Source organism: Polyodon spathula, chromosome 22, assembly GCF_017654505.1.
Source record: "Polyodon spathula isolate WHYD16114869_AA chromosome 22, ASM1765450v1, whole genome shotgun sequence".
In the NCBI taxonomy this organism is placed as follows: domain Eukaryota; kingdom Metazoa; phylum Chordata; class Actinopteri; order Acipenseriformes; family Polyodontidae; genus Polyodon; species Polyodon spathula.
Window position 1 is genome coordinate 1,657,228 of NC_054555.1, and position 20,413 is coordinate 1,677,640.

Genomic DNA, 20,413 nt, shown 5'->3' on the forward strand with positions numbered 1-20,413 from the left:
ATGACAGGAGCTACAAGGCTGGTCTACCTGCAGGTTCTTTCAGCAGTCATGACAGTTCAAGGTAAGCTTCTCACCTCATGCTCTTTAAAGTCAGACAAAGTATTGTTTGCCATTTCGGAGGGGAAACGTCTTGTTAACTTCTGTTATTTGTACTACAGATGATAGATACATATTTAGAATGGCTCTTTGGAATATCTGCTGTTCTTCTTAGGTATTAATATGGTATGGTGGGATTCCAATAGCTATAGTTTTGTTCTGATATGTGTTCCATTTCTTCTATTTGATCTGCATTGCTAAGCTGCTAAGACCTTGATGTAACTCAGCAGAACAATCAGAAGAGACTGCCTGGTCTTTGTAGTTGTATGAGCTCTGGATGGTGTTTTTTTCTCTGTCAGAGCCCAGAGCCGCTTGCAGTACAGCAGATGGTGGTTTGTGCGAGTGATGAGTATAGACTGAAATGTGCATTAAGTTCAGAGGGGTCTGCCAGGTCCTTGGCGTGGAATGATTAATCTAGGGGCTGTGGATCTGAGAGCCAACACATTCAACACCTGAGTTGTTGTTTAGTTCCTCTTTATATAGGGTATGCCCTGTTGTTGGAACAGTTTTATTTGCAGCATGAGCGTGGGTAGATGAGGTAGGGAAATATAGGTGAAATGTTACATTTTCCAGATGAAAAGGCAGGGAGTATGCTGGCACAAGCCCCGGTGCGTTATCTAGCTGCGCTTGGCAGCAGCGGTTCTTGATCTTTCTTTTTGTAACGTTTGCGTCATTAGTCTTCTCTGAATGCTTTCATGTCTTGTAATGGGAAATGGGTCTCTTTATTTGTCTTGTTACCATGTGAGTTTCAAAATGATCTTTCCTTGATAAAGAATACATTACATATGTAAGTAAATCAAAGTGCTATCTAAATTATTAGAAGTTGATTTAAGGATGCGTATCTCGTTGTAATCTGAGGATTCTGTAACACAAACATTTTTATTGAAACTGAAATTGGATTTAGATTAAGGTCTCATTTCTCAGATCCGTTTAGTTCAGATCGTCATGAACACAATTCTTTTTTTTCAGAAAGCGTGGCTCCTCAGGGTCTCAGGATCTGAATGTGTATTCCTATATAAGCTGGTGATCATAGGATGATATCACTGGGCCAGGACCTTTATCTTCAAGTCATGCCTTTGCCCAGCAGTAAGAGTGTTTGAGAAAGTCTGAGGAGTATATTTTGTATCCATCAGAACAATAAGTGTCCCGGTGCTGGTGTTGTCTGTGTGTCTCCTGCAGCAGCAGCAGCAGGGTCCTTGCTGGTGAAAAGGAGCACTGTGTCCCCAGCCTGTCCGGTGGGACATTTCCCCTGCGGGAACCTCTCCATGTGCCTGCCCCAGCTGCAGCACTGCAATGGGGTCCAGGACTGCAGCAACGGGGCCGACGAGCTCAACTGCGGTGAGAGAGCCGTCTGGAGGTGCAGATCAGTGACAGAAACAGAGGAGCACAAAGCACTTACTCTACCATTGTGCTAAGTTATCAAACTGCAAATGTTACAAAACCAGGAAGAATTAACAAAGGGAAATGCTGGAACTCCTAAATGAACTACCCGAGCTGTTTATTCCCAGTTTTTAACGTCAGCATTTTCTTTTCTTTTTAAGACAAAATCAGGTGTTGTCTTCGCACGGTGGTAAATGCTTTGTGGGTCTGGTATTTAATCTCTAACACCACTCTCAAAAGTTATGGACCAGCTCTAATACTGAATCTTTTAGGGATCATTAGCGCTTGGTCATTTGGATGATACCGCTGTACAAAGAATGCCTTCACTTGTATTCCCCCAGCTGAGTGTCTTATAAAAACACTGCAATTGTTTTTAAAAAAGAAATTGGCAATGCTACAGCATGCAGTGACAGCAGCAGTGATCAGTGTGAGTGTCAAGTCAGGAGCGTGCACAGTGACTCTATGAAGCAGCTGCAGTACCTAACCTGGGGTGGGGATTAGGAGCTGAGCAATGAACATGCATCTGTCTAATCGAGACTAGAGCAGAAGAGAACACAGAGCTCACTACAGACACAGCTTCTCACAGCTCCCCTTTCTCTCTGCAGAGGATCTCAGCGGCTGGTCTGGCATGTTCAGGGTGCAAGGAATAGCTGACCCTCAGGGCTGGCAACAGGAGTGCTGTGAGTAAAAGGGATTGCTGGGACAATGATAACAAACAGTGCATTAGCTGAGCCTGCAAGAGAGCACTGGGAATACACATGCACTGGCTGGTTCTAGTGCTATACACCAGTGCTGTGGCTTCCCATTTCATTTAACACAAAGGCTACAATAAGTGACAATCAGTAACTCCCTCCAGGCCCCTGCTGGACACTGTTACACCTGCATTCCATTCTAGAAATGAGAGCGAGTCTGATGAACACTACTGTGATCCACATTCAATTGTAATGCTATCAGATGTTTCTGCACAGGGGTCTGAAATTACATAATGTAATGATATGAAGCACACTCTCCCAGCTAATACATCGATTGAGCTGCTCTCCTCACTCGTTCAGAGGCAGCTGAAATTTGTTTCTCTCTCTCTCTGCTCCCCCAGTCCTCAGTGAATACCCCAGGGTCTGTGACTGTCAGGAGACAGAGCTGGAGTGCGTGGACGTCAACCTGTACACCGTTCCTCGGGTGTCCCCTAACGTCACCTTACTGTAAGTCCTGGTCTCCTTCTCAGTGTTGTAGGAAAGAGTCCACTTAGATCTTCTTGGTAAAACCTTGAGGATCCTGATCGGCCTTTGGTTTTTACAAACATCTCTGTTGTGCATAAGCTGCAGGCATCTGTGATCATTAAATATAAAAATGGTAAGGTTAAGATTAGAGTTAGGGTTAGGGTTAGGGTTAGGGTTAGGGTTAGGGTTAGGGTTAGGGTTAGGGTTAGGGTTAGGGTTAGGGTTAGGGTTAGGGTTAGGGTTAGGGTTAGGGTTAGGGTTAGGGTTAGGGTTAGGGTTAGGGTTAGGGTTAGGGTTAGGGTTAGGGTTAGGGTTAGGGTTAGGGTTAGGGTTAGGGTTAGGGTTAGGGTTAGGGTTAGGGTTAGGGTTAGGGTTAGGGTTAGGGTTAGGGTTAGGGTTAGGGTTAGGGTTAGGGTTAGGGTTAGGGTTAGGGTTAGGGTTAGGGTTAGGGTTAGGGTTAGGGTTAGGGTTAGGGTTAGGGTTAGGGTTAGGGTTAGGGTTAGGGTTAGGGTTAGGGTTAGGGTTAGGGTTAGGGTTAGGGTTAGGGTTAGGGTTAGGGTTAGGGTTAGGGTTAGGGTTAGGGTTAGGGTTAGGGTTAGGGTTGGGGTTGGGGTTAGGGTTAGGTTTAAGGTTAGGATTGGATTTAGGGTTAAATTTAAGGTTAGGATTGGAGTTAGGATTATGGTTAGGGTTAGGGTGACTATTGGAGTTAGAATCAAAGTTGGGTTAAGGTTAGGATTGGGGTTAGGGTAAGAGTTAGGGTTAGGGCTAGTGTTGAGTTAGAGTTAACGTTAGGGTTAAGGTTAAGATTGGATTTAAGGTTAGCGTTAATTTTAGAGTTGAAGTTAAGGTTAGAGTTAGAAATAGAAAGGGCTGTAGACAGACAGATAGCTTGATAGATAGATAGATAGATACCTCACTCAATAATATTACTTTCCTTTCTATTCCCTTCAGATCACTGAAACAGAATCACATTAAGAACCTCCCTGCTGAGGTTTTTGTCCAGTTCACAGAGTTAGAGAAACTGTGAGTGCTCATTACTTTTGTCAGCATCTTTCATGTGGTATGAGCCTAGTGTTGCTGGCATGCTGGGTTGGATAAGTTTGGGGCTTTTCAGCTGCACTCTGCTACTATAAGGGGTATAAAGATAGTAGGATAATTGCGACTCAGACCACTTGTTCAAGAACAGCAACACATGCTTTTACTCTGCTATTACTGCAACACAGATTGGGACTAGCTATCTAACCTGATAACAATAATGGGTTTTCTTTTAATATCGTTGTATATGTGTCCTGCATTCCCCTTTTGACATTAAGAAGCAGGTAATTAGGCCAGATAGTTTATTTACTAACTTGTATTGTTTGTGTGTGAACAATTAAAGATGAATTCATTGAGTTTTTTTCTCCCGTTTTGTCCCTGGTCAGGTTTTTGCAGTGTAACTGTATTGAGACTGTCTCCAGCAGTGCGTTTGTGGGGCTGCACAGGCTACAGAAACTGTGAGTGGGTGTGGGGGCAAACGAGACTCTTAGATGAGCTTTCTGAGACCATTTCATCCCAGTTCCTTATGTACAAAACCTTTTATTCAAGCCTTGAATACTTCATTTGATTATACAGTGTAACAATTTTTAGTCAAACCCTTTTTATTCAAGCCTTTGCTATATGTTTGCTAATTTGTATATAATGCTTATATATATATATATATATATATATATATATATATATATATAATTATATATATATATATATATAGATATATCTTTTAAGGCTAATAGCTAGAACTATTGTCACTAAGTGACATGTAATCTTGCAGAAATGTCATTAACCCAAATACATTGTGTTTTATATATCGCACCAGATACCTCAGCCAGAACTGCATCCAAGTATTGACAGCAGGCACGTTCAAAGAGCTCCACAACTTACAGTGGCTGTAGGTAGTGCCGGCTCGTTTCTCTTCATTTTCAAATGTCAAGAAGTTTTTAAAAGGAGCCAGGTTCGAATGCGCACGTTTACAGTGAAAGACAGCTGGCCCAGGCCTCTGTAGTAGGTGACCAGAGCTTTTTGCTCCACTGAATGCTAGCATGTAGAGTTTAACGTGTGCAGTGCGCACACTGTTTCTGAGTGACCTGAGAGCAGTAGGGTTAAGCCCAAAGGGGGACCAATAAATATCTGCCATTGCATCACCTACAATGTTATGATTGAGACATATTTAAAAAAGAACATTCTGCACTGATCCAGGTGGATTCATTATCTTCAATAGTCAGACTCCATTGTCAGAGAGATTATGATATAGGCAGAGACGTCAAAATCTTGTTGTGCTTTGTGTTCTAGAATTCTGGACGATAACCCCATTAAAATCATCCCCAGCCAGCTGTTCATTGGACTGAAGTCTTTGTTCTTTATGTAAGTACCTGGAGAACAATGAAGATTGCATTTTACATGTTTCATTAACAGACCATTAAAGAGGTTTTTATTGACAAAACATAAGAGGCATTTTGAGACCTTGTGAAATGAACCTGATGTCTTGACCATTGAAACCTGTTTAAACTGACTTAAAGGGCTGCTACGCTACGTTAAGTCACTTATGTTGTCTCGTGTGATTCCACCTTAAGAGACACTTCATTTCTTATTTTACAATTATGCATCATAGATTTAAAAACTGCATACCTACAAGGTATTCACGCTTTTTGTAATTGCTCTTATTTGAAACAGGTCCATGGTCAACAACTCACTGGAACAGCTTCCGAGAAGTGGACTGTGCTCTGACACTCCTGCTCTCAACTGGCTGTGAGTCGTCATCCTGCCCCGATAGGGGCGTGCACTGCCAGTTAATCAGCCATGTGTGGGGGTCTCTTACTGTCCTAGCAGCACAGGGGCAGAAATACAGGCAAGGCTTTTCATCGATGGGCCAGCTGAGAAAATTCCATTACTGGGCTTACAGTTTAAATCTGTTCTTAATTATGGTTAGGGCAATGGCTGAAAGAGAGTGGTTCATGTGTTCCAAAGAATAACACTGGCCTGTCTTTCTGCACCTGTGCTGTTATAGCCCTTATAAAAGTTTACCAGAGACACTGGATTAAAAATGTATAATTGCAGCTGACATGACTTAAATTTTTTTATTTCAAATAATAACTGATGCACCCAGATGTGATAACTTAAATAGTATTTTCGAGTGTCCTTCTTAAATCATTTTGCAACTGAACAAATCTCTTTGCTGTTGGTTCACAGTGACTTTGACAGGAACCTAATCAAGCAGTTGAACTCTTCAATATTTGCCTCCTGTGGTTTCCTCACTGTGCTGTAAGTACCATGCCCCGGATTGCATCAGCGGAATCTTTCCATGTCCCGGATTGCATCAGCGGAAGATCCTGAAGTCTAGGCAGCATTCTTTGCTAGAACATCAGACAAGACTAGGATGCCATGGTACCTTTTGAGAGACCATAGATAGATCCACCCATTTTAGTAAATGGCTCAAGCAAACTAGCCCCCGCTGTGGATTGGCCAGCCCACTCTCCATGCAAGTAAAAAAAGTGTCAAACCATTGCAACTGCAATAGGGATGCTGAATGCGACCCTTTCCTACTAGAAGTGAGTGACAGGTTTGCAGATTATTATAATTGCATTCTTTTGTGTAACTGCACTGTTTATTTTGCAGGTTTCTCCGCCAGAATGAAATCAGCGTGATCTCAGAAAACACATTTAGTTCACTTCGGAATCTGATTGAACTGTAAGTACGGCTATGGCAATAAACCAGGGGTGTTCAAAGTTACCTCTTCCACTCCTGGTCTTTGTTCCTAACCTGTTCAAACCTGTTTCTTTGAACCAATTAAACCTCGATCCAGACCCTGAAGTAGTCTTTTCTGTTATTTGTTCACAATGTCCCCTATGCTCTGTGACCTTGTCTTCACAGGGATCTGTCAGGAAACAAGCTGCACCACCTGCCTGCTAACATCTTCCAGGATCTGGGGTCTCTCGAGACTCTGTAAGTAATCTCAGCTCTTTGACCTTTTTTACTGTTGTGTAATTTGGATGTATTTCATTTTTTTTAGTAAAGTGTATCCAATCCATAACTCAGTTAAAATGATATTCACAAACAAAAGAATGAATAATGTATATGCTCACATCTGAATTGCTGTCAAAAAGCTCTTAGTGTGAGAGGAACATCAATGTAGACCAGAGAGATCAAGAACAAGTGCAAAGCAGTACTGTATCACTGTATTGGGTACAATGCTAGAGGACACAGCTTTCACGTCAACAGCTACCTGACTCTGACAGAGCCAAGACCCTGCTGTCAAATCTGATCAAATGGGAAACATGGATCCTTAACCTGAAGAGCTATTTTGTTGTTATAGGGGTGTGCTGATACTCGTACCTGTACTTCTATCTGCTTTTCAGAAGAATTCAATAAATCCATTCATTAATGTGTTGATTTCAAAACAAGAAAAGCTGTCCATTCCTCACCTTTATAACTGAGTACCAATCAATGACAATTAACTTCCGCACTGATTTTAAAAGCTGTATGGCAGCTAATTGTCCTCTCACCTGAGGCTGTACACTGTCAACTCTATCGTTTCATTATATGAACGTTCTGTCATTTTAAATATACTGAAGACACTCTGCCAAAGCCCCTCTCTTTTTAGTGACTGAATCAATGGTGGCATTTAGATCCTTCATTTAGATCAGTTGACTTGAAAAGTGGAGCCTGAGTCTTGCAACTGTTTGTCTTTCAGAAATCTTTCTGGCAACAATGTGAGTCACATTCACCTGAGTCAGTTTGATAGCCTGGTCTGCGTGCGCTCCCTGTAAGTATCTCAACTCTTACTGACCCCTTTGAGAAGGGCTCTACTGGGTACAGAACAAACTCTCAGCAGAATCGCCACCTGTGGGCTCTGTCAGCAGTGGGGTCATTCTGGAATCTTGGCATTGCCATGGAGACCTGAGGTGGTCAGTGCAATAATAAAGACATAGAATTAACTCTTTGAATTCCCTCCTGTAGTATTAACATTTGTATAATATGATGGTTTAATAATTCATTTATTATTATTATTATTATTATTATTATTATTATTATTATTATTATTATTTTATTATTATTATTATTATTATTATTATTATATTAAACTTTAGCTAATAAGCTGTCACAAGTGGCTTGCAAATCTCTATTATTCATTCTGTCCCATTCATCCCCCTCAACAGAGACCTTGACGGAATTGAGATCCCAAATATTCACGTGCGGATGTTTGCTCCAATGAAGAACCTGACTCACATGTAAGTTGCAGATTAAACAACCTTTATTTTCTGCACAGTGTCAATTTGATTGATTTAAACCGATACTGCTGCAAAGTGTTTTTTTTTTTTTTTAAGACGGTGCTCTCAAGCGCTGTATTAAAACACAAATAACTGCCCGTCAGCTACTTCAAGACATTCCAGTACTGCCGGCTGGCACCCCATGTGCGGAGCTGCAAGCCCAACACGGATGGGATCTCCACGGTCGAGGACCTCCTTGCCAGCCTGGTACTGCGCGTCTGTGTCTGGGTCATCGGCTTCCTCACCTGCTTTGGGAACCTCTTCGTCATCTGCATGCGCTGCTGCATCCGCGCCGAGAACCAGCTGCACGCGCTCGGAATCAAGTGCCTCTGCTGTACGTGCGAGCAGAGACTTATCCTTTATAGACCGGGTGTAAGAGGGTGGCAAACTTTCTCCAAACCTTGGGTGTGTAAGGGACTTGCAAATGCAGGTATTGTAAATGCATATTCAATACTAACACTGCTTTGTTTTAAAAAACCTCTACTGGTTTAAGTTCTCAAGCTGAGGGAACACGAAGCCACTTTGTGTTTTGGAACACACACCAGGGGAGATACAGCAAAGTTGCCTCAAACTTCACCCAGTCTCCTAGGTCATCTAGGTCACCCAGTTTCCGTGAACTAGTGGCTTCGTGTTTCCTCAGCGGTAGGAAGCACTCTGAAGTGTTTGCGTTCCCCAGGTGCGGACTGCCTGATGGGGGTGTACCTGTTCTTCGTGGGGGTGTTTGATGTGAAGTACCGGGGGGAGTATAACCAGCACGCCCAGCTCTGGATGGAGAGTACCCAATGTGGGATGATGGGCTTCCTGGCCATGCTGTCCAGCGAAGTGTCGGTCATGCTGCTCGCCTACCTGTCCCTGGAGAAGTGTCTGGCCATCGCCTTCCCCTTCAGCACCATGAGACCGGGCCGCTGCCAGACCCTCATCGTCCTTCACTCCATCTGGGTCCTGGGCTTCGTCATCGCGCTCATCCCGCTCCGCAACCAGGAGTACTTCGGGAATTACTACGGCCGCAACGGGGTCTGCTTTCCTCTCTACTCCGACGAGACTGAGAAACCCGGAGCCAAATACTACTCCATCGGGATCTTTCTTGGTAAACCCGCTTTTCCTGTCCGCCTGAGTACAATACACTTGTCTGGTATTTTTCTTGCTTTGTAGTGTTCAGAGAATGAAGATCTCTCTTCCCCTCTCCCTGGCAGGGCTGAACGTGCTGGCGTTCCTGGCGATCCTGCTGTCCTACGTCACCATGTTCCTGTCTATCCGCAAGAGCAGCCTGCACCTAAGCGCCAAGACACGGCAGCTGAGGCATGACGTGGCCATGGCGCACCACTTCTTCTTCATCGTGTTTACCGACGCCCTCTGCTGGATACCCATCATCATCCTCAAGGTGCTCTCACTGCTGCAGGTCCAGATCCCAGGTAACTGCGACACACCCGGCAGCCACACTTCAAAACCATCCCCTCCTCAGAATAAACCCTGGAACCCTTTCAGTCAGGAATTGTTTTTTGTCAATATTGAATTCTACGGTTCAAACTCCTTTATTAAGTATACATGAGAATGCAAATTATGTTCCCTCACCGCAGCACCTCCCCACACAGGTTCAGTGGAAATCCTCCAATCCAAGACCAAGCCGGTTTCCTCTTTTACACCCAGGAACTCAAGAGCGGATATCAGTGAGCTACGACCTCTGGAGAACAAAAAATCAGCAAAAAGACACTTGTTTCTTTCTCATTCATCTATCGATTTTCCATTTCTTTTCATCTTTTATCATAGACAATTGTCTTTCTCGAGAAGATGGTGGAGTTGATTATGTTGATTGTATTGATGGCTTCCTGACTTGTGTTTCCCCAGGGACAGTGACCTCGTGGGTGGCGATATTCATTCTGCCCATCAACAGTGCCTTGAACCCCATCCTGTACACCCTCACCACCAGCTTCTTCCGAGAGAAGGTCAAGATGTCTCTCTCTAGGGCGCAGAGGAGGAACACTGAAAGCTTGTCCAAGAACTCCTCGGGGATGAAGCTCACCTTTCTGAGAATTGGAGGAGCACAAATCTGAAGGGGCTTGGAAGTGACATGCACAAAAAAATAGAACAGTATTCATTTATTAAAAAAAAAAAAATCTGATTATTGCGTGATCCAAAGAATGGTGAAGATCTTTGTCCAAATCCCAAAGAGATCTGACTGAAACACAAAAATATAACATGAGCTGCGGGGAGCATCGGTGGACAGCGCTCGCCATCACGGGATCACTTTCTCATTAATTCCACTTGGAAGACATTTTTATATTGACGGAAGAGTTGTACAAGGGCTATTTCAACATGCTTGTTTCTCCACAGCTAGAGCTGGTGTGGGGTCTTTTCATGCCGTGCTGTGCAGATGGTGGCTGAAAATCTCATGAAAACTTGTTTTGTTGCACAGTAGCACTGCAAATTGTCATACAGAACACACACCACAGCAGTGAGCAAGACCACCATACCACTGGCAAATGCCAAAACATCTACTAATGGTTGCACAGGCTGGCAGTGATCTTCCCACAAGAGGTGCCAGGGGCAATGCTACAGGCTGTTACAATGTTTTGTTGCTAAACCGAACTACAGTATGTCTATATATAGAGATACAGACAAACAGTATATATATATACAAAGATCAAAGCTATCTGGTATAAGGGTAAGAACTGCTGGTGGACTGTTTAATGTAGAACAGACCCAATGCTGAGATAAAGTTTATATAAGATTTAGAGACGCCTCTGCATGCCAGCAAATTCCTGCTGGTCATCCGTGAATAATAGTGGTGCATCATAAACTAGCACAAAGATGGGTGGCAAGAGGTTAGCAGAACTCAGCCTTATAAAAGTTTGCAGCAGTAAACTTGCGTGGTCATTTTGCAGTTGACTGTGTTTTTTCCAATGCTGGTGCCGTGTATTTATCTTGCTTCACCAGGTGTTCCCCATGCTTCACTGCACAACTGTGGATTACATTGCTTTCTGGACCTGTGCTTGATTTCACTGTGCTTTTACTCTGCTTTCCTACACTTGCTGTGTTTTTATCATGGTATACTGCTGTAAACTTTTAAAGTGGTATATAAGATCTAGTAAGGGTTGTGTGATGAGGCCAATGTTATCTTGATACTGTGAAGCTGTGCATCAGATAGCACTAAAATATCTCCATTCTCTCTCTTGTGACCTTTGCAGTCTTGTTATTTTTAACAGTAGATTATATGTTACCTCCAAAGATTATTGTATTAAAAAGAGCAGGTAGTGAACATTTTCATTAAATGTACTGTATGAAGCAAAAAAAAAAAAAAAAATGTAATAAAGATTAAATAAAAAAATCTACATGTAATAAACATAACAAACAGCAACTTGTGAGATAACCAAGTTTGCAATAAATGTGGCATTTCCATGTACGGTCTAGACAGATGTTCACTTCATCAGTGATTGTTATTTTCCATGTACGGTCTAGACAGATGTTCACTTCATCAGTGATTGTTATTTTCTATGTACTGGCACTCTAACAAAGTGGAAATTACATTTTTACCAGATTTCAAATAAAGAGTGATTGGATCTTGGAGGAAGGGGTTGCTGTGTTTCTTTATAATCTCTGCCATGGCATGACCAGGAGCTCACCTGTGAATATTAGAAGCCCATGCACTGACCCGGGAGCACCAAGGATCACCAGGAACCCTTAGCTCCCCGCTATTACGCCTTCTGCCTCTCTCTGGCCACTGAAGCTGCTGAACCCTGGAAGACACGTTCGGTTTCTCTGCCTGGCCTCGCTAGCGGCTCCTGACCAGCAGGGGTCACTGTGGTGTAGCGTTAGGATTACCATATGGCTGCATGTACACTAGGACACTTCAGGCTTTTCAACCCTTTTGCAATGCATTCTGGTATGCTTTACCTGTCTCAGGTACCTTTCACAGCAGGACTACACTTACCAGGATGCACTGGGGTGTGAGTTGAACAGCCTGACCTTTCCCTACTCTGTCCCAGTGTAGTTGGAGGCATATGGTAGCCTTCTGTGATACATGTGGCTGCTGAGGCACTGCTTCAAGTCAGCAACGCATTACGTCAGCGTTTGAAACGCCTATGGAGAGAGATCTTGTTTACATTATGTGAGGGGAGATGTTTAAATTAAAACAAGCTTAAACAAAGGAATACGAAAATGGGTTATTACACAAAACGATGATAAACTCGGTTTTGTTAAACTTCCACGCCTGTATGCACTCTTGACTCTGTGGCTTTTACGTTGTGCAGTAACCGTTGTGCAGTTTCTCCAGTAACCGGTAAACATTAAAGCAGATATTATTCAATCATTTGAACGCCTGTATTCGTTTCCTTTTCTAAAACAAAAGTTAAACCATAACACACTATTTGTTTTTATTATTTTTGTGCGTTTTAAATATTCGAACCGACCATTCTTTCCAACGTCATCCACTTTACACGCCTTTTCGTGACATAGTACAACACCCGCTGTTTCTGGTGACGTTCCACACAGTGCCTGTCGGGTTTGGGTTTATTATGGCGGCGCTGAAGTGAATGAAAATGGGTTTCGATTAAAGTCAGCGGATTTGTGTGTGTGCGTGTATGAGACTTGTGAGCTGCCGTGAGGATGTCGAACAGGACCGCTTATTTCTACGATCCCGACGTGGGCAACTTTCATTATGGTAAGTGCAACTTTAGAGGGATGAGGGATGGGGGATGGGGGGGTCAATGTAAAGAAATTATTTCAATTGTATGTTTTTCTAACTGTATGTTTTAGAAAGTCTTACTCCAGTCAGTGACGAACAGTGTGTTCCATACATATATAATGTAATTATAGACGTATCCAGTGATTGTTGTTGTTATTATTATTATTATTATTATTATTATTATTATTATTATTACCTGCAGTACTACAATGCCTGAAGTATTATATTGTAAGTTGCCTAAAATTAATAACGCATCAAAGAAAATCACCAGGGTTGAAACGTTTTAGCATTTAATGATAGCTTTAGTGGTAGGTCATTTAAATGTGTTGGCTGAAAACGGTAACAAGCAGACAAAACTGATTAAAACAAAATAAGGTTGAAAGACAAATTCGGCAACATTGTCGAGTTTTGTAAACGTTTAAAGTTATGTTCAAACAGTAATTAAACGGACTGTTTTGTATAGCGTTATGCTGACTTCGCTATCGTGTTAATGACAGCCTGGCCTGGTTAACAGCGTCAAGATGCGGTGTATCTACCAGGGAAGCTGTAAATCCCCCTGAATTAGCAGTAGTAGCGACTGTGAGATAAAAATAATATACAAAACACATTTGTCTTGATCATCAGTGGCCTCTTCGCACACAACGCAAACAGTCTCGGACTCTTTCAACTTTATTTGTTATCAGCTGTCTGCATTTTTATTGTTAATTATACACTAAGCTAATACATCTGCACAATGTAAACAGCAGTTTTAAAAGTCCCGCTTCTGAATCGCATGTTGCGTTGGTGTACAGTGTGGAATTCTTCCAGTCATGAAGCCGGTATTTATTTGACCCCGTTCCCATAGTAACAAAAAGCACGTCATTGATGCCAGACAGCTACTGTCAGCGGAGAGCTGTTTCTACCATGGTAAATATAAGATCTTTTATTATGATAAAAGCTGGTGAAGAGTAATACAACCCCCCAGAAAAAAACAAAACAAACAAAAAACACGTTTTTCACAGTAGGCAGTCATATACACTGTGTGAAATCGTGAATTTTCCTGTGGCCCTATATATGACTCATTGATGTTTGCTTCGGGGTGGCGTAAAGGAATTTGTACGTTTGTGCCACATTGTCAAGATGGTTTCAGGTGCGCACACAAAGTTTCAAACTGTGGAAGAGTATAGTAAACAGAAAGGAACGATCCTGGATTTTAAAAACTGGAACTAAGAGGTTATGTCAAGCACCATTTGTGTCTGCTTTGTGCTGTATAGGTGGAGGGCACCCCATGAAGCCACACCGCCTGTCTCTCACCCACAGCCTGGTCCTGCACTACGGGCTCTACAAGAAAATGATGGTACGTACACTTCGCTTTTTAATTTTCTGAAATATAGCCACTAGACCACACTGCCTCCATGTCCCTCAGCTTTAGACGCTTGACCACACTGCCTCAGCTCAATCCACTAGACCACACTGCCTTCCAGTCTCTGAGCTCAATCCACTAGACCATACTGCCTCCCAGTCTCCGCTCTTTCCACAGTAGAAGACAAGATCTCTGTGTTTCTCCTCCCCTCTGCAGGTGTTCAAGCCGTACAAGGCCTCTCAGCATGACATGTGCCGCTTCCATTCGGAGGATTACATCGACTTCCTGCAGAAGGTCAGTCCCAACAACATGCAGGGCTTCACCAAGAGTCTGAACGCCTTCAACGTGGGAGACGACTGGTAAGAACGTCTTTCTCAGTGTGTGTAATACCCAGAACCATTGCTATACAGGTGATGGAACACTTTGATAAGCCTGTGTGTAAAACGGATATGGAATTCTGTTTGACCAGGTTATAACCATTGTACCTCTCATATCTCTGTAAGTGAGCCAAGGCTGCTTGTTTTATTTGGAAGGAAGGCTCTGTGTAGTTCGTGGTGTTTCTCTTGTAGGCTGGCAGTACAGAGATGTTGGTCTATGGTACTGATGGCTCTCATATCTCTGTAAGCTAGCCAAGGCTTCTTTTATTTGGAAGGAAGGCTCTGTGTAGTTCATGGTGTTTCTGTTGGAGACTGGAGGTACAGAGATGCTGGTCTGTGATACTGATTGCTCTTCTCTTCTTTTGCAGTCCTGTGTTTCCAGGATTGTTTGAGTTCTGTTCAAGGTACACAGGAGCCTCGCTGCAGGGAGCCATACAGTTAAATCACAAGGTAACAATGGAATGGTAATGGTGGGAACAGAAGGAAAGAACAAGCTAAAACTGACTCTGCTACTGGCCTCACGGAATACCTGTGGAATGAGCAGAAAGGTTCACCCTAGCAGTGTTGCAGAAAGGTTCACCCCCTAGCAGTGTTGCAGAAAGGTTCACCCCCTAGCAGTGTTGCAGAAAGGTTCACCCCCCTAGCAGTGTTGTAGAAAGGTTCACCCCCCTAGCAGTGTTGAAGAAAGGTTCACCCCCTAGCAGTGTTGCAGAAAGGTTCACCCCCTTGCAGCATTGCATACACAGTCTGGGGTGTGAAAGCTGCATGATGAGATTTAGTGTTTGTAATAGTCTGTCTCTGAAACATGCATGCAGTTGGTTAAATGTCTTGCTGCCTGTGTTAAGGCTGAGCTTTGGTTATTTTCTCTTCTTACCAGATCTGTGATGTCGCTATTAACTGGGCTGGAGGCCTGCATCATGCAAAAAAATTTGAAGTAAGTGTTCATTGTTATATTACTGTATGCTTTTTCTTTTGAATTCTATTCTCCAAAGAAAGTTTTAAATCATGCTTTGTTTGGTGGGGAAGGCGACTCTCAGCAGTGCATGAATAATAGAGTGCACCAATCCCAGTAACACTTGTTTATGCCCCTGAAAGCAATGGATTTGTACTTGTGTTATTCATACTATCATATGAGAAACGTGTGTTGTGTGTTATAGGGCCTGCTGATCACGTAACAGAACAGGCAGTGTGGATGAGATGAATTCATTTAGCATGTTTTTAGGATCTCTTTCTCTTTTCTTAATTTTATCCAGGCATCTGGTTTCTGCTACGTGAATGACATTGTCATCAGTATACTAGAGCTGCTGAAGTAAGATTTCATTTATATTCTGTTCATTTCAAATTGCTGGAACAGACTGCTGTAAGCAGTTACTGGCGTGGCTTTAATATGCTCACCAAGGGATGCAAGCAGGATCCTTTGTCACTTCTGATGCTGTGTTCTGCCATCTAGTGGAAAGTTTTAAGTTTTAGGAGACCTTTCATTGGGCATGTTATGTCAGAAAGTGGGCAGCTTTCCCTTGTGCCCAAGGTTTCACCAGACCAGTGTATATGCCAGTACAATAGTTGCTCTGTGAAGTGACTGGTCTGTGTTCTCTTTGCAGGTACCACCCCCGCGTTCTCTACATTGACATCGATATTCACCATGGCGATGGGGTACAGGAAGCTTTTTACCTCACCGACCGTGTCATGACTGTATCCTTCCACAAGTATGGGAACTACTTTTTCCCAGGGACAGGTAAGTAGGACTGTCGCCACTATGCTGTGACCCAAAACCAAGTGGCTTTCAGCTCTGTTACTCAGAGTCAGCCAGCCTCTGTGAACTGCCTGTCTGTGTCCCCAGGTGACATGTACGAGGTGGGAGCTGAGAGTGGCCGGTATTACTGTCTGAATGTTCCTCTTCGAGATGGAATAGATGATCAGAGTAAGTCTGCCTTTTTCTGCAACCCCTAACCCTACTCTGTCTAGTCTCCAATATTTGTTTTGGTTAAAAAAAAAAAAATAAAAAAATGCAAAAGCTGACTAGTTTTGGTCCAGATAATAGCCAAGGCATTCCAAAGGATCAATTTGGAAGACACTGTGTGCACACATCAAGTTTTTAATAACTGATTTCCATGAACTGAAGATACGCTGTGTGTTTTAAGCATATTTGTTTTGTTTTAGGCTACAGACTCCTCTTTCAACCGGTGATCAAACAGGTGGTAGACTTTTATCAGCCTACTTGTATTGTTCTACAGGTAAGTGTAAAGAAGTAGAAACAGAAGACAGTTGAAACCTTTGTGCTGCCTAGTATGTTCAAGGTGACACGAAGTGCAGGGGACAAATACAAGCCTTTAATGTCTGCCTGTTCGGACTTAAGGCTAAAGTTGATTATGAACCTTACATATTGGCTAAGTCTATGTGATTCAGAATTCGACAAGAATAGTTCGGGTGAATGGCTAAGACTTGAGTCAAAAATAACACTAATCATAGAACAATGTAACTTACTAGCAGTTGGCAAAAGCATATTTTTATTGCTTAACATTGATCATAAACTTCAAAACTCTCCAACAGAATTCCGTGGTAGAACTATAAGAATCGAAGTCAAGTTGACGGTGTTTCTGCTACTGCCTTCTTCAGTGTTGTGTTGCAGCCTGTTATCTGTATGCTTTTGCAGTTCTTATTCTACGATTAAGTGCCTTGTAGAAGGTGAAGTTTTTAGACTAGAGAACTGGGTTATATATTTTGTTGACCTGTAAATTTGACCTGTTTTCAATAAAAAAAAAAAAATTGAGGCTAATAAACATTTCTTTCTGTCATCCTGCCAGTGTGGGGCTGATTCTTTAGGCTGTGACAGACTGGGCTGCTTTAACCTCAGCATAAGAGGACACGGGTAGGTCAAGAGAATGAACCCACCATGACTTCAGTGCTGTGGGAAGGGATGTAGCCTTGTAGGAGACCCTGTGTCAATATACAGTATGATTCAGTGTGTCCATGTAGTCTAACTGCAGTGATAAGCTCCCGATGAATGTCTAATTGTAAAGTGCTTTGGAGTACTGTAGGACACCATTACTGTAGCGAGATCCTTCCTTGTGCATGTCCTGCTTGTCACTGGCCTTGATGTGCTCGCTGTGCACTGATCCATTCCCTCCTCTCTCTCTCTCTCTCTCTCTCTCTCTCTCTCTCTCTGCAGGGAGTGTGTGGAGTTTGTGAAGAGTTTTAAAATCCCCCTGCTGGTGCTGGGAGGTGGAGGGTACACAGTCCGCAACGTTGCACGATGCTGGTGGGTATCGCTTTTCAAGGAGCATTGCTTTCCATTCTCTGGCATTGAATCACTTCGCACAGATTTATTATTATAGAACATATGTGTATATATATTTTTTCCAGCTGTCCCTTTCTTTCTCTCATTACTGCCTCTCCACCTTTTTACTTTTTGTAATTCATTTTTATTTTACATGGCAGATCTAAGATCTGTCGTGTTCAATTGATTAAAAGAAGTAACAGTATATATTTTTGTAAAAGGGGGGGGGGGGGGGGGGGGATTTGTCTGGAGATACACTGAAGTGTGGGAAACACTGCACTAGATCTTTAAGAACAGCCCCTGGTTAGTGAGGTAAAAGGCCTCCTGTTCCCCTGTCATCACAATGCACATTTTAAGTCTTTAGTATTACAGTCATGACTTAAAAACTCTTGGTCTCATTTTATTGCAGGACGTATGAGACCTCGCTGCTCGTTGAAGAACCAATAAGTGATGAACTGCCTTATAGTGGTGAGTATCTGCACTACACAGTATGTAGATTCTCTAACAACCAAGTCAAATAAGAATAATAATCGAAAGCTAACCATGCATTCATACCTGCACCACGCCAGAGAAACCGTTAGTGCAAGTTATACAGCTTTTTTTACAATGCAGTTAATGTATGTGTCCTTTATCTCTCCCTGCTCAGAGTACTTTGAGTATTTTGCTCCCGATTTCACGCTGCACCCGGACGTCAGCACCAGGATAGAGAACCAGAACTCCAGACAGGTGAGTCTTCGCTGCCTGCTCTTAGCAGTGATTGCGAGGATGGAACCCTGTGCATAAGTTATTTTCCCATTCAATACCCTGTTTGAACAACATGTGTCATTGAATTGAAGTTTCTTTTAGTATTTTGACATATAATACTTTAGATAGAATACTGCTTTAGTCAGCTAAGCATTTTACAACTTGCTGAAAGCTTGATATGCAGCCAGTTAGGCTCCCACAATGACATGTCTGAATGGTATGTGGACCAGGGCTGAGTTCCTGTTGTTGTTGGTGCAGTACCTGGATCAGATCCGACAGACCGTGTTTGAAAACCTGAAGATGCTGAACCACGCGCCCAGCGTCCAGATCCATGACGTTCCCTCGGACCTGCTGAGCTACGAGCGCACTGACGATCCCGACCCTGATGAGAGGGGCTCCGAGGACAACTACTCCAGGTAGGCACCCCGCCGGCACCTTTATCTGATTCGGACTCCTTTCCAAGCGACTGGGGTCTGCTATGACCCCCCCCCCCCCACACTGAATTATCTATACTCAAATCAGGTTGGAGTTCACTGCACTACACATAACAGCCTTTTAGATTTAAACCTGTTTTTTTCCTTCTTAGTAATACTGTGATAATATAACCATATAGTGCTAGCCATAATATTCATTTTTTTTTGCATTTGTGCTTCTCTATAACCAGGCCAGAGGCATCCAATGAATTTTATGATGGTGACCATGACAATGACAAAGAGAGCGATGTGGAGATCTGATTGGCCAGTCCTGAAAAGGAAGTTGATTCGTGGATCAAAGAGGAAGTGTGCTTATGGTCAGAACTGAATTCAGGAAGGGGCAAAATAAATATTACGTGGCTTTACCTAAAACCCAGAAAAAGAACATTTCCATTCCTGTAACGAGGGCTGTAATGAAATGAAAACGTGCTTTTGAACCAGTAAACTCAAATCAAGAAACATTGTTTACATGCTTTTTTTAATGGCCAACCCACCAAGGGGTAAGTGGAGCTAATTTGATAAGTGAAAAGTAGAACCCTATGCAACACCACCATTTGTTTCCAAGCACAGCAAAGTAAGCACTACTGGATCGTAATGCAGAAAAAAAACCAAATAGGAGATCTGTATCTGTTGCCTCTGACACAGATCGAGATAATGGGGTTATTATGCAAGAATAGATAAATTGCGCTGAAGGGTTGGTATGATAATCTGTCTGGTTCAATGAACTTAAAAGAACGCAGTCCTTGTTTCTGCCGTACTGTGTGTTCATATGAAAAACAAAGCCCCAAAAAGTATGAATTGAAGCCCTAGCCCCAGAACTGAGTGTTTACCCATAGCAGCTGCCAAGTACCAAGTGACACTTTGTTTTGCTTAGAATAACCAGATAGACCTGCGACAGGCTGAGCCTGTGGAACAGAGTTCTGCACCTGACACGAGTTGAAGTTAGCATCCTGTACACAAGAACAGGAAGCAAGAAGGGGTTAGGGTTACATTGTGTATGGATTTTTAGATAGTGTCCTTTGTATTGTTATTGTTTAGTTTTATTTTTATTTTTTTCCATGATACAACTCACTCAATGTCGCGGTCCAATATAAGTCTGCTATATATCGAGGGCCATGATATACGAGAGACCCACAGAAAAACAAATAGGTTAACAAATAAATACTGTACAAGCCTTTCTTGAGTCGTCTTCTTTCAATGCACAAACCTTTCCCAACATTGGAGGCTTGTTGCCAGGGAGCTGACGTCATTGCCCTGTGACTTTTGCTAGTGCATTGCTGCTGCCACACATGAACACCTCGTTGGATAAAATGAAAACCGCTTCAGCGAGTAGATACTTAATTTGCTTTGTGTTATTGTTCAATATGTGTGTATATGATAACAGTCTGATATTAATGCTTTGTTTTTAATTGTTTTATATGTTGTTGTTTGTGATGTGCAGTACGAAATAAAACGAACAGTAATTCTAAGTGCTTATGTATATTGCAGCTAAAGCATGCGCAGTTAGATTGTAAAAATGGGGA

General features: G+C 42.6%; 2 protein-coding genes across 2 annotated transcripts; both read left to right on the forward strand.

Annotated features, from left to right (window-relative positions):
- On the forward strand, window positions 1-11,096 carry LOC121297486 (relaxin receptor 2-like). The gene is made up of 17 exons (XM_041223836.1): window positions 1-61; window positions 1,276-1,434; window positions 2,082-2,156; window positions 2,570-2,675; window positions 3,648-3,719; window positions 4,118-4,189; window positions 4,549-4,620; window positions 5,022-5,093; window positions 5,403-5,477; window positions 5,919-5,990; window positions 6,600-6,671; window positions 7,420-7,491; window positions 7,886-7,957; window positions 8,101-8,330; window positions 8,673-9,083; window positions 9,190-9,408; window positions 9,842-11,096. The coding sequence occupies exons 1-17, from the start codon at window positions 1-3 to the stop codon at window positions 10,045-10,047; spliced, it is 2,118 nt and encodes a 705-aa protein (XP_041079770.1). The 3' UTR covers window positions 10,048-11,096.
- An 899-nt stretch (window positions 11,097-11,995) lies between these two features.
- Window positions 11,996-19,349, forward strand: LOC121297457 (histone deacetylase 3). The gene is made up of 15 exons (XM_041223790.1): window positions 11,996-12,653; window positions 13,931-14,013; window positions 14,236-14,378; window positions 14,765-14,846; window positions 15,274-15,330; window positions 15,650-15,705; window positions 15,998-16,131; window positions 16,237-16,317; window positions 16,557-16,630; window positions 17,201-17,265; window positions 17,566-17,655; window positions 18,083-18,141; window positions 18,320-18,399; window positions 18,676-18,833; window positions 19,082-19,349. The coding sequence occupies exons 1-15, from the start codon at window positions 12,599-12,601 to the stop codon at window positions 19,149-19,151; spliced, it is 1,287 nt and encodes a 428-aa protein (XP_041079724.1). The 5' UTR covers window positions 11,996-12,598; the 3' UTR covers window positions 19,152-19,349.
- The last annotated feature ends 1,064 nt before the right edge of the window (window positions 19,350-20,413 follow it).